The sequence below is a fragment of the Trachemys scripta genome, chromosome 18 (assembly GCF_013100865.1).
Source record: "Trachemys scripta elegans isolate TJP31775 chromosome 18, CAS_Tse_1.0, whole genome shotgun sequence".
In the NCBI taxonomy this organism is placed as follows: Eukaryota; Metazoa; Chordata; order Testudines; family Emydidae; genus Trachemys; species Trachemys scripta.
Window position 1 is genome coordinate 3,511,416 of NC_048315.1, and position 12,863 is coordinate 3,524,278.

Sequence of the window (12,863 nt, forward strand, 5' to 3'; positions counted from 1 at the left end):
TTAATAGCTTTACAGATAGGCCTTATTTTTGTTTACTGTAGAAAAGTACACTGCTATTTGTACTGTGGTCTTGATTTTACACAATAAAAAGAATGAATTTAACAAAAACTGTCTCAGTTAAGAGGACAATTTATACATTATTTATACCCTTTTTGTGCAAGCTTTCTAACCCTCCAATTCTTCTGATTTAGGACAGGTTGAGTGCTGCCTGACAACTTTTAGACAGCCATATTACAGTGAAGATAAGATATGCTAAACAGCTAACAATGAAGTGACAGTCAGCAAATTCTGCACCCATTTACAACTTGGAGCATCTCTGGGGGAGGAGTACATTCTCTTCTGCAATTTTACCATCTTAAACTTTTCAGTGCAGAACAAGCTGATTTCCCCTCTAGCAGGAGGGTTGCAGGCCTAAGTAATCAGACCTTGAACATTAGTGATTTTAAATCTTGTGTTTAAAAGTCCCTTTTACTATACTCTATTCCTTACTCCCGTCAAAGATAAGAGACGGTGTAGTGCCAAGCTGTACAGTTTAAAGTGCAAGAATGTTCAACCATGGTTGGAGATTAAATATCTTACATTCTTTGCATGGATGCTGCAGAGAAAGCAATTCAGAGCACCTGAGCAAGAGTCAATACTTAAGTTTTATTCCCAATTCACCACCTTCCTGCATTCCCTTATGTTAAGGCCTTTAAGTAACAAGGCCTTATTTCCCTCAAGCCACCTATATAAAATGGGTATAATGCCTACCTTGCAGAGGGAATCTTGAGGCTTTGAGATCTTTACCTGGAAGGTGCCATATAAGTGCTTATCAGCTACTGCCTAGATTACTCAGGAAAAGGGAGGAAACACTAAGACTAATACAAGTTTTAATCATTAGGCAATTGAACAACAAGATCAGACTTAAATATAATATAAATTGTTCAACAGCACAGACTAGGCACTTTAATGGAACCAAATGTGAATAACTTAACTTAGTGCAGTAAATATTCAGAAATTTGGCACTAGATTTAGTACCTTTACTGAAAGGTGCTTGGTGGTATACACTTGCAGAGATCATATTAAGTCATTTTTTTAAGTGTTTAAGTATAGCTCTTGACACTGTCATAGGAACGTGCTGTGATATTAAGTCTGATTAGAGCTGGTCTGGTCTTCATGCTTTCTGGTTAGTGACTTCATTAACTCACTGTACCTACATGTAACAGTAAGTATCTGTTACCAAGTAGTCTCTTCTTGAGCCACTGCTTTCCACTTACAACTTGATTTGGGAGAAGATGATGAAGGCAGCAGCCCAGTTAAATTCTACTGTCCACTCCACAAAAGCCTGTTGCTTGGTCACTACTTTAAAAAAAAGTTACCTGGTTGGATTTTTCCCTCTCCAATTGTGTTCAGCTGAAGGAAGCCCAGCTCTTTCCTTGCCCCCCCATAGAATGCTGTATTGGTCAAAGATACCCACATATTACTAGGCCAGCTCAAGACAGGCTGGCCCAGAATTAGCTTCTGGGGTTGCAAATCTTTTCCAGCTGCAAGGAGTAGGATAATGGAATATCCATTAAGGCATTTGGCATTAAGCAAAAAAAGTTCACTGCAGTCCCATACTGAAGAGGAATTATAAACAGCATGACTCTCGAACTAGTCACGCTGGTACCTGATGAGTCGTGTGGAAATCCCTCAGCCAGTAGAGAGGTAAGGCCAATAAATCCGTACTGTTGTGTCCATTCAGGGTGAGGCCCTAGTCCAAAGACTCATATCCCCGTGTTCTATATAGACAGTAATGCTGGATGATAAAGACTATGTCAAAGATGATGGAGAAGAGGCCCAGTCCAAACTTAGTTGGATCTCCAAAGATTAATTTCCATTCATCTGTCAAAAATAAGGTAGTCTGAAAAGCTGCATTGTCACTCACATTATTAAATGTGTTAGACTTAAGCTGGTCTTGGCCATCCCTTGACTTAAGGATAATGGTTATTCCATAGTTACGGGTATAAGATAAATCATTAAAGTTTCACTAAAATGGTTTATTTTTAACAGCACAGGTTATTCATCATAGTTTGATTTCACTACATTGTGCGGGTTAATGCAATAAGGTACTCTGTGCTGTTGTATAGTTACAAAGAACAACTGTGTAAATCGCTTACATTAGAAGACAACCAAACACTTATCTTACCAGATTTTTATAGCACTGATGGCTGCACATGCTGCCATGCAGGACACCTAGGTTTGGGAATGACCTTAAGGGGGTCTGGACTGGTAGAAAGTGCTTTATGGCAGGTTTTTCCTTTAGTGGAAAACGTAGGCCCTAAAAGACACTTCAATTCCATGCTTACCATTGTTGTAAGACTGCAAAAACATCTGAAGGAGGCTGAAGCTTCCACCAGTAAAATCCAGTAACACATTTCCAATGCTCCACCCTTCAGTACTCTTCCGCCGAAAATTCATGTATGCCTACAAGAGAGGCATAGAAGGGAATCAGATCAAAGTGAATTAAATATGCTGCATACTTTGTTTTTACCTATAAAAGGCAAATATTTTTGTAGATCAAGCAGTCAGACAAGACAAAACTTTTTATTCTACCCCCTCAATAGAGAATTCTCCACTTATTTTGACATCGGATAAGCAGATTGACCTTTCAATGCCTCAGTCAACCCCAGCTGTAAGAGAGCCTCGCTGGTTTAACACTACAGTTTTCAGACATTGCAAAAAAGTTACTTGCATGCTTAGTCAGCACAAAATCCATCAATCAAGTGATCGGTTTTGATCACAATTCTAAAATAGCATAGTCAGCATTCTAGAATCAGATGCACCACATATTAAAGAACCTACAGTGCTCTTCCAGGTAGCTGCCTATATTAGTATGTGGCATCTTGCTACCCACTTGAGTTAGGAGACATTAGTGCCCATTTTTACCTGTGGAAAATATTTTATCAGTGTGATTCCCAGTTTAATGTAAGAAAAGAAAAATAAGAACTGTAGCCATGTGATTTCTCCAGCTGCAGCCACAGACAGGGTGGTAAATGTGAAGATCCATGCAATCACAAGCAGACCAATAGCAACTCTGGACACTCTTTGAGTAGCTCTCTGAAAAATGAGACATTATATACATTTAGAATTCATTATACCCAGCTCCCTCCCACCCCTGTTACCCTAAGATGCACAATGCTGAGCATAAATATACATCCAAAGCCCATTGCAGAACTGGCTAGATTGACCCCTCCTCCTCAAGTATCCCCACATTGTTTTAGTATCATAACAGCTTGCTATAGGTTTATGATAGAACAGCACAATTGCTGAGTCCAATTCCCATGGGAATCTTGTTCAGAAAGTTAGCATCCAGGAGGAAGGGGTCAAAATCTTTCTGCAATGTTTTTGTGGGAGATTTGTGGGACTTGTTCTATTACTCAACTCTAAATTAAGACAATTTGTGGGGCTTTATGCTCATAATAGCATTTGTGAGATGTTCACTGATTAGGGCACAGAGAAGCTTCTGAAGTCACTTACCACACACCCTGACTTTTCTTGAAAACATCTTATTCTGGCAGAGGGGGCAAGGAGCACATATACACACACCCCTCTTTCACAACTTGATAACCCAGAAGAGGTATGAATATTTTTTTCCGCCTAGCATGTTTACTGCCTGTAAGTGAACACCATCCACACACATTTTGTTATCGTGACGGCACTGACTGAGCACAGAAGAAGTGGAACCCCAGAACAACTCCCAAATTCTAAACCCGATTCTGCCAGTCTGCATGGCTTTGTAAGAGTAATAGAAATTGTGCCCCCATTTTCCCCTGTAATGGCAATAGTATTCACCTATCTGAGAAGGATGTTGAGAATTAATGTTTGTAGAGTGCTGTGAAAATGAAGAACCCTATAATTGCTAGATACTCTATTAATATTTAGCCTCAAAGCTTAAACATAATCAACTGTTTTGGCTTCATTTGGAATATAAGCGTATCATAGGTAAACCTACCTCATATATACAGCATTGAAATATTAGAAAGAGTGTTAAAGCTACTGCATGGAGACTGAAGAAAACATCATTGCTGTCCACAGGGTTCACTCCATTGGGATACTGGCGTAGGAACTGCTCCTGAGTATTAAAATCCCAAGCAAGTCAGCTACCATAACTCTGTTCTACAAGTGATGAAATATTTCATTTAAAGAATGAAAAGTGCACTTACCTTGACGTAGGCTATCCAGAAAAGTCCTACATTAAATACACTGTATGCTATGAAGCCAGTGAGGTTTAATGCTACGTAGTCAAAGCTTAGTCCAACAACACTAAGAAAGAAAGAAAAGAAGAAAAAACCCCACTTTACATATTCATCTGCAGAGCAGTATGGTCAGTGCCATAAAGGGACTGAATTTCTGACACTAGAAGGTTCTAATTTAAGAGCTTTCTACATTTACTGTCCCAAGAAGAAACGGTGCCAATACTGCTTTATAAAAAGTCATTTGTACGCAGTGAGGGTTGCCCCTCACACATACTATATATTTTGATAGCATTTACAATAAAGTTTACTTTCAAAATTCATATTGCTATGTTGTCTGCCTCAACTCCATACAACTGCAATGAATTAGATTAGATCCACAACCAGAAGCATTACGTCAGAAGGAGTCCATTCCTACTGCCCACTGTTCTGTCCTCACATTCCAGGTAAAGGTTTTAAACTTTTATAAACAACCATTTGTTCACTCATTGAGATAAAGAGCCTCAAGTCAGAGGCAAGATAACTCGTTATTGTTCAATTCATTTAGAATCCATGCCTTTGTTACAAATACAAAGCATCTTCTACAACCATGGGGGGGGGTAGATAAATCAATCTTGTCAACCATCCATATTACATCGTGGTTTAGTGTTAGGTGACTGGAGGACGTACTTAAAATTCCATTCTCCCTCCAATTTATGTGCTATTGAAAGTTCACCAGGGCTGAAATTCACATGTAGTCACTCACACTACAGTGTGCCTGCGTAGTGAAGCTGTGTGGCCTCCCTCCAAGCCAGAAGGGGAGGAACCACCCTCTCTGCCCAGGTGGGCGGAGCCAGACCCACCTTGTCCTTCCCACTGGAAGTGGCTAGATGGGACAGGAAGTATAAAAGGCAAAGACCCAGCTCAGTTGGGTCTGAAACAGTGAAGGAGATAGACACATCCTGCTTGCGAAGGAACTTGTGTCTGCAGGGGAGCTGCTAGGACTGCTGCTGACCACCTACCTGGGGAGACAGAGGACACCCCTTTGATCTAGGTACACCCTGAGAGGAGAGGAGGGGAGGGAAGGAAGTGGCCAAGGGGCAGCTGACTGTAGTCTGCTGTAGTGCTGTCTGAAACATGGTCGGTGTGTTGCAGCTGGATTCCCCACCGACGGATCACTCTGCAATTATGGCCCTGGGCTGGAACCCAGTGGAGTTGTGTGGGCCTGGGTCTCCCTACCATCCCACCCTTGGGTGGCAACCTACCCAATGTAGGCCAGGTGGGGCAGGTGTTAGCCTACTGTCTGCCAAAGCTAGAACGACAGTTTAGCCCTGCCCTTGCCTGCAGGCCTGGGAGTCTGTAGACTCTTTGGGGTTCTGCCCCATTAGACCAGTCAGGATGCTAACACCTGGTCTGCTAATTCCCCCGATACTAGGCAGTGATCCTGATGATGTGGTGAGGCCTCCCTCCAACCCAGAAGGGGAGGGACAACCACATCAGTATGTGAGTGTGTTGATATATATTTTAAACACACTCCCATCTTTCCAGTAACTTATTCACATGGCAATTGAGATTAGGGGTACATCTTACAAAGTCACTTGAGTGACTTGAAAATAGGTCTTTGGTTCTTAAGTCAATTAGGCATTTAGGAAACTATTACTCTAGGTGTCTAACATGCAGAAAACCCACTCCCTGCCCTGGAGTAGGCTGTATGTTATACCTATTTGTACAGTACCTACTAGAATGGGGCTGCAGTCTCTAGCTGCCACAGTATGGATCATGAATAAGGCTAAGTTTTAGTCACTGGTATTTTTAGTAAAAGTAACGGACCAGTCATGGGATGTAAACAAAAATTCACGGCCCATGACCTGTCCATGACTATTAAAAATACCGTGACTAAAACTTGGGGGCAGCATGTGGCTTGGGTCCCCCACGGGGGCTGGCTCCCTTCCTGGCTCCATGCTGTCTCCCACCTCCCCCAGCAGCAGCAGAGTTTGGGTCTGGGAGGGGGCAGGGGCACAGGATGGGGTGAGGCTCCTGGTGGCACTTACCTGGGGGCTCCCTGGAAGTGGTAATATCCCCCTCGCTCAACTGCTAGGCGGAGGCATGGCCAGGCAGCTCTGTGCACTGCCTTTGCCCAGGGCACTTCTCCTGCAGCTCCCATTGGCTCGTAGAGCTGCCTGGCCACGCCTCTGCCTAGCAGCGAGTGAGAGGGATGTCGTTACTTCCAAGGAGCCCCCCAGGTAAGTGCTGCTCCGAGCCCACCTCACCCCATTCCATGCCCCAATCCTCTGCCCCCTCCCACAGCCAAACTTTGCTGCTGCCAGGGCCTGAGACTGGCCTAGCAGTGGCCAATATGCCTGGTGCAGGGGCTGCCTGAATTGCCCTTGAGCCAGGTGCACCAGCTGCTGCAGAAGTCATGGAAAGTCACAGAATACGTGACTTCTGTGACAAACTTGTAGCCTTAATCATGAATAACCATTCATTTTAACAGGTGAGAAGTTGTGGAGTTAAGCAGAATTGTGATTAGGGGAAGTTACCCTCATACACATGATCTAATTTCCATAGAGATGAATCTGCTCAGGAAGGCATATGTATTAGGGAGTGCATTTTTCTTTTAACTCTGTTACCCAAATTTGTTTGCTACAAAGTTGCTAGTATCCTCATGAGGCTACAAGGGCTCCCTCTGATGGTGAATTTAAGATCTGAAGAATCTATTATTCTGCTGAAGGGGAGAAAGAAGCAGGGTTGGGAGAATCACTTCTCCAGCAGGAAGAGTTGTTTTGTTTGGGTGGGGTTTGTTTGGTATTTTTAAATCTTTGATTGCAGGATCAAGACCCAAGTCACTAGAGCTCCACATGTGAATGCCGCCCACTGGACTTCAATGATACTTGGCAGGGGTCCATTTGGGCAAAATTGCAGGGTCAGTGCCTTGGGGTTCTGACTTGGATAGTTGTTAGGAAAATAACCTTCTAGAAAAGGTACTTGAGCTTGCAACAAGAAGCTTTATATTTCTGAATCAATTCAACTGCTACATTACTGAGGTTAATGGACTCTTGTAGTAATGGGGTTTGGTTTTCTTCTGTAATGGGAATTAACTACATTAAAAGGGATCTCTGATAATTCCCCATCCTACTCAGAAGCCAGTCCACATAGCAATGTTACAAATGATCAAGATTCAGGCACATTTCACAGCTAGTCTCCTTACCTTTTTCGTCGCCAGTTTTCAAAAACCTGAGGGTAGAAGGAGATAGACCAGGCAAAGAAATAGATCCAGCCAGTCACCTCATCTATAATCTTCACTATGTTACTATGAATCACTTGGAATCGAATCCTGGGACTGCAAAGGAATTTGTATTAAATCAATCAGTTTTTAAACAAACTGTCATTCTCTGCACTTTTCCATAGATCATACTCCTTCATTCTAATTTGTGAGGCAGAAAACTCAAGTCAGTTACTCAAAGTTTAGGGTTGGGTTTTAGTAGAGCAATAAAGCTTTCCCCTTTTTCACACCCTTGTGGTCTTCCCAAGATTTCTACAAATCCTAGTGATGTCTTGCCTACCCTCAATCCTCCTCCATTCGGTTATATTTTCCCCTCCTTTATACAGGCCTTCCGAAGCCTCTCATCTTCCTCTATTGCTTCCACTCCTCTTAGTATGTTACTGTTGTGCAACAGCCAGGTTTTACTCTTCATGCTCAGCAAGCAAAGTCTTATGATCTGGCTTGTCTTGTGTTCCTGGATATGTTGTGATGTGGGTAGCAATAGCCATGATAGAGACAGTTAAAAGCAGAAGTGAAATGAGGAAGTGACAAGACCATGCATTATCCTGCAGAACTGCGGTATTAACGGCAACAAGCAAATGCAACTCAGCAGTCCCCATCTCACCAGTTTGTTCTGATATCAAGGAAGAGAGTTCCACCTGTGAACACATGATTCTTTACGAGACTCTTTAAAGCAGGAAGGTTTGTGGATGTGCTAAGTACTTGTGGCTTGCACTGAAGTCTTGGTGAAAGCTGTGGGTGTGCAGAGGAGAATCAGGCTGTTAGCATTCAAGGATAGGATTCTCAGACTCGGAAGCGTGTTAGCAAGATAGGCATAGCAACAAAGCAGTAGCCCACGGAGTTTAGGGCCAAATGGTATCCAGCTTGAGTAGTGTTGTCATGCATGCTCAGACTTTTCTTGTGTGGGATTTAGAGTATGCTGTTGAACCTGACCTATGAATGCCTAGGACTTTAGGGTTAATGATTCCAAGATACATACAAGATACAGAAGCTACCAGTATCACTTTACTTATCTCAACATCATTGGGGGGGGTGGGGAGGGAAGAGGGAGACACTGACTGTTTGTTAATCAAGGGACCTTGCAGTGTAATTAGTAAGATATTGTGTAAAAAGCAACAGAGGGTCCTGTGGCACCTTTGAGACTAAGAGAAGTATTGGGTTCATAAGCTTTCGTGGGTAAGAACCTCACTTCCTCAGATGACTTGCATCTGAAGAAGTGAGGTTCTTACCCACGAAAGCTTATGCTCCCTATACTTCTGTTAGTCTCAAAGGTGCCACAGGACCCTCTGTTGCTTTTTACAGATTCAGACTAACCCGGCTACCCCTCTGATACTAAGATATTGTGAGATGGCGTATTATGATTATACTACTTTGGATACCAAGGAGTTGCACGTGACCAGGGTTGAATTGTAGTTTAACTCACCCAGTTTGGTTGGAATTACTGGCATGAAGATAAACTGTAACTTGTCCAACATCTTTAGCTTTCACTTGAAAGCTTGAATTATTTAGACCTGTAGGCAATATTACCTGTCAGACAAGGAAAAAAGGTTACATGTAATAACTATTCACAGGTTTTTAATGAGGTCAGACTACACCAATTGCAAGCTTTAGCATAAGGTCTGAAGTCAGTTTGTTACTCACTTGATCAGGTAGTTCAACAATGGTTCCATTTTTTGACGAATATGTAACATTAAATGTTATCACCAATGTCTCATTTAATGGGGCACTGTGAAGATAGATAAGTCAAATGAAGCTACAAATCCATGTGTCAAAGGAGGTTTCAGGCCTTCTGGGAGAATTCGGATTCCATGGAGCTCAGGCAATATTGTTTTGGATGGATCACATTAAATGTAAATTGTATAATCACTTATGGCACCAACATGATACTCTAGAAACAGATACTGTCCTTCACTGACAAACCAATCTGAACTGGATAGAACTTGTAGGTCTCCCTTTGTGCAGCCACTAGTCAATTCTAACAGGGGTTTGAAAGATGGATAAACACCTTTAAAAATCGGATATTTCCCTATTCCTCCTCCCACTTTGTAAGCATCCCACCAATCCCCACCACTGCAGTCTTCTCTGAAGTCTTCCTCCCTCCCCCACCCCATGTCATCTCACATTGAGAAGGACTTTCCATTCCTGGGAAAAGTCTCACTATTAGTGAGAGACTGAGAAAATGGGCACTGCACTAGATTAAATATCTACTCCACAGCTACAGTATGAGTTTCAGCTCTGAGGTGGCTACACTTCTGTGCTGGGAACAGTGACCTCTGTTCAATTTATAAAACATTTAGGTGTCCTTCTAGATACATTTTACATTAAGCAGGTTTTTGTTAGGCTCATAGTAATTACAGCGGGAAGAGACTGCGTCCATCTCCCTGCCAATGCAGAATTCAGTACCCCAAAAGAAGACACATGATATTGGATCCTACATCTAGCCAAACTTATCAATACAAAAAAAATACAGACTGTCTGAGCTTGTAACTAATGGTGAATTTTCACCCCCATGAGGGCAATTATGAAGGCTACGTACCACAGCTTAAGTGGAACAGTGGCCTTGTACTAACCCACTGCACATAGATGAAACTCACCCGAAATCAGTGGTTTTCAACCCTCCAGTTGTGGGGTATCACAGACTAGGTCTAGGAGGTCCGTGAAAGGTTGTCATAACCATAGACCAGTGGCTTTCAACCTCTGGTCCACAGACCCCTGGGGGTCAGCAGACTGTCTAAGATTTTCAAAGGGGTGCACACCTCCATTTTCAATTTTTTTTTTTTTTTTTTTTTTAGGAGCCCACAAATAAAAAAAAAAAAGGTTTAAAACTACTGCCCTAAATGAACAAAGCCAACATCTTTCCTGCAAATCTAGTTAGTTATCTGAACAAGTCTTGCCATTCTCTGTTCTGGTCTGATGCCTGTGGGTGTATCCGGTTGTAACAAAAGCAGAGAATTAAAGGAAGAGAAACTGATGTTCTAATCTTACCTTAGAATCACGGTGACATTTGTCAAGCTACCATTTTCTAATGAAACCACTTCAGGGACAGATAGCATGAGGGCTCCATCTGGAAAAAGAAAAACATTAAGCTTAGATTTCGACAAAAGGATTATCTCTTTCCTGAGAAGATGAATTGTTTTCCTGTGTGGCAGAAGAAAGCAATTTGAGAGTACAAACCAGTTAGACAAGCTCATTGGGTTGGTTAGCAGGAAGGTTAGAGTGGCAGACAGCTGTGATTAGCAATAGTGTAGAAGCAAGCATCAGCACTTTTTCAAGTGACTGAATAATTGAGACATTAATGAGAAAAGTGCAGACTGAAAACAGGAAATGGGCCAAACAATTGTCTCCTGGAACAAATATATTATACACATGCAATTAGTTACAAATACTTTCAACTCTAAGCCAATTATAAAATGCTAATTTAAGTGTTACTGTTTCTTGCTATGATCAGCAATGGATCCTAATTATCTGTAAGAATCAGAACTCTTTAAAGCCTGTCTGAAAATTGCTGCACGATCCACATGAGCCCAGCAGAATACCAAGAAATTCAATGACTTCAGCTCGTTAACCTACCCTTGCAGTACTCAGTCAACATCTTGCTATTGTGCTTGAAACTGTTGCATTGTACACACTTCAATGGCAACAATCTATTGATTTTCAGGGTATATTGATATAACGCAGCTAGAAATAAGATTATGCTTTTCTTGCTTGTCAGTCACTTTATTTAACTGAATAGGGTGTGATTACATTTCATCTACAATCAAGTGCCACAGTATAGCTCAGCCTCCCAGAGACAGTTTTCCACTCCCCTGCCCAAATTCTGACAAATATGCCTAAATCCTGACCTGGAACTCACCACACATACCTACTAATATCGGAAGCTTATAAAAGCAAAGAATAAAGACATCTTATCTTAAATAGGAGAGAAGGGAGGGGGGGATATTTTAAATGCAATATATAGAATTTTAACAAATCTCTAAAAATTGCAAGTGACAGTTTGGTTATCTTATCTTGTAGACACGTCTGGCAACTATAAACCAAATAGCTAGCATAGATAGGGTGAATTTGGTGATCCTGATTGCAATATAATGAGGACTGAACCTATAGTCTAGCCTACTGACCTAGTCACTTACATCAATAGTGAAACGAGACACTTTTTGTGCTGGCTTGTCACCACAAAACAGTCTGAAGGTAGTATACAAGGGAAGAAAGTTCCCAACACAACAATGACAGCTGGAGCAATTCTTTGTTAGAAACTGTTACATCAAGCCAATACTCTTATAAGCACACCACGATTTCACACAGGTCACCTTTAACAGGAGAATATTTGGTTTTCATCAGATACCCTTTTAATTGACAGCCATTTTAGCTAATAAATAACCAACTGCTGATCTGGTGCACAGCTAGGTAAGCTTCCCAATTTGGAAGACACTTACCACAAAGTTGTAGCAATGAGAGTGAAAAACACAACACCGAGAGAAGTAGCCATCTTTTCTTCATCATGCTATTCTTCAGACAGCTACAAGGCAAATGAAAGGAAATGTTGTTTAGGCTCCTGCATAATTTCAGTAGCAGCACAGCCCCATCTACCACTCTTTTTCCACTGTGCCCTGCATCACTTCATCTCACCCATCACCTTGCCAAGGCCATCGTTAACCCACTTCCCCACACACCGTGGTCAGCCCAGCTCTGCCCCTTCACCTCTACACCTAGCCCCGACCCATCCCTGGGGCTGGGGCCACCTTGAGCCTATCTTGCCAAGCTCCCACTTACCACCATGCCCAGTGTCCACCTGGCATCACCATTTCTGGCCCCCACCCACCCCAGGGGCCAGGGTACCTGAGCCTAGAGCCCTCCCTTCGCTAAGCACCCCCCACCACCACCCTACCTAGCCCCACTCACCCCAGGGCCCCCTGAGCCTAGAGCCCTCCCTTTCCCCGCCCCACCTCGCCATCTACCCCGAGCTCTGCTCCCCCCAGCCAAGGAACATGGAGGCAGCAGAAGGCAGGGGGCACAGGAGGGGTGTCTCAGCGCCCCAGCCAGGGGGGAGGAGGAGAGAGGGGAACTGGGGGCTCCCTCCCCCCGCTCGAACCCCCGGGGCGCAGAATGGTCCCCTCACACCAATGCGCCCCCTCAGCCCTCATGACCACGCGGCGCAGTGCATGCCGGGACTTGTGGTCCTCATGGGGCGCTCCTCCGGAGGGGGGGTCCCCACTCCGCTATGCGCCCCGAGGACAGGAGAAACACCTACCGCTGAACCACTCCGTCCGACTATCGCTCCTTCCTCCCATGTGAGGCGACCCGCAGCCGCCTATATCAGGCCTCCCTCTCGCGTGCCGTAGAGCCGCAATGGCTGCCCCAGGCCGCCATCTTGGGTGTGGCCTTTGGTG

General features: G+C 43.4%; 1 protein-coding gene across 3 annotated transcripts; it reads right to left on the reverse strand.

Annotated features, from left to right (window-relative positions):
* Positions 1–852: 852 nt before the first annotated feature.
* Positions 853–12,858, reverse strand: CTNS (cystinosin, lysosomal cystine transporter). Of its 3 annotated transcripts, none has more exons than XM_034752712.1 (11): positions 12,725–12,858; positions 11,910–11,992; positions 10,462–10,540; positions 9,118–9,202; positions 8,900–9,003; positions 7,402–7,533; positions 4,185–4,284; positions 3,974–4,093; positions 2,908–3,078; positions 2,328–2,445; positions 853–1,863 (listed from the first exon to the last, which is right to left on the reverse strand). In XM_034752712.1, the coding sequence occupies exons 2-11, from the start codon at positions 11,974–11,976 to the stop codon at positions 1,733–1,735; spliced, it is 1,107 nt and encodes a 368-aa protein (XP_034608603.1). In that variant the 5' UTR covers positions 11,977–11,992; positions 12,725–12,858; the 3' UTR covers positions 853–1,732. The 3 variants fall into 3 exon arrangements, with proteins under 3 accessions (XP_034608603.1, XP_034608604.1, XP_034608601.1); XM_034752713.1 differs by lacking the exon at positions 12,725–12,858 and adding an exon at positions 12,593–12,636; XM_034752710.1 differs by lacking the exon at positions 12,725–12,858 and adding an exon at positions 12,432–12,586.
* Positions 12,859–12,863: the final 5 nt, after the last annotated feature.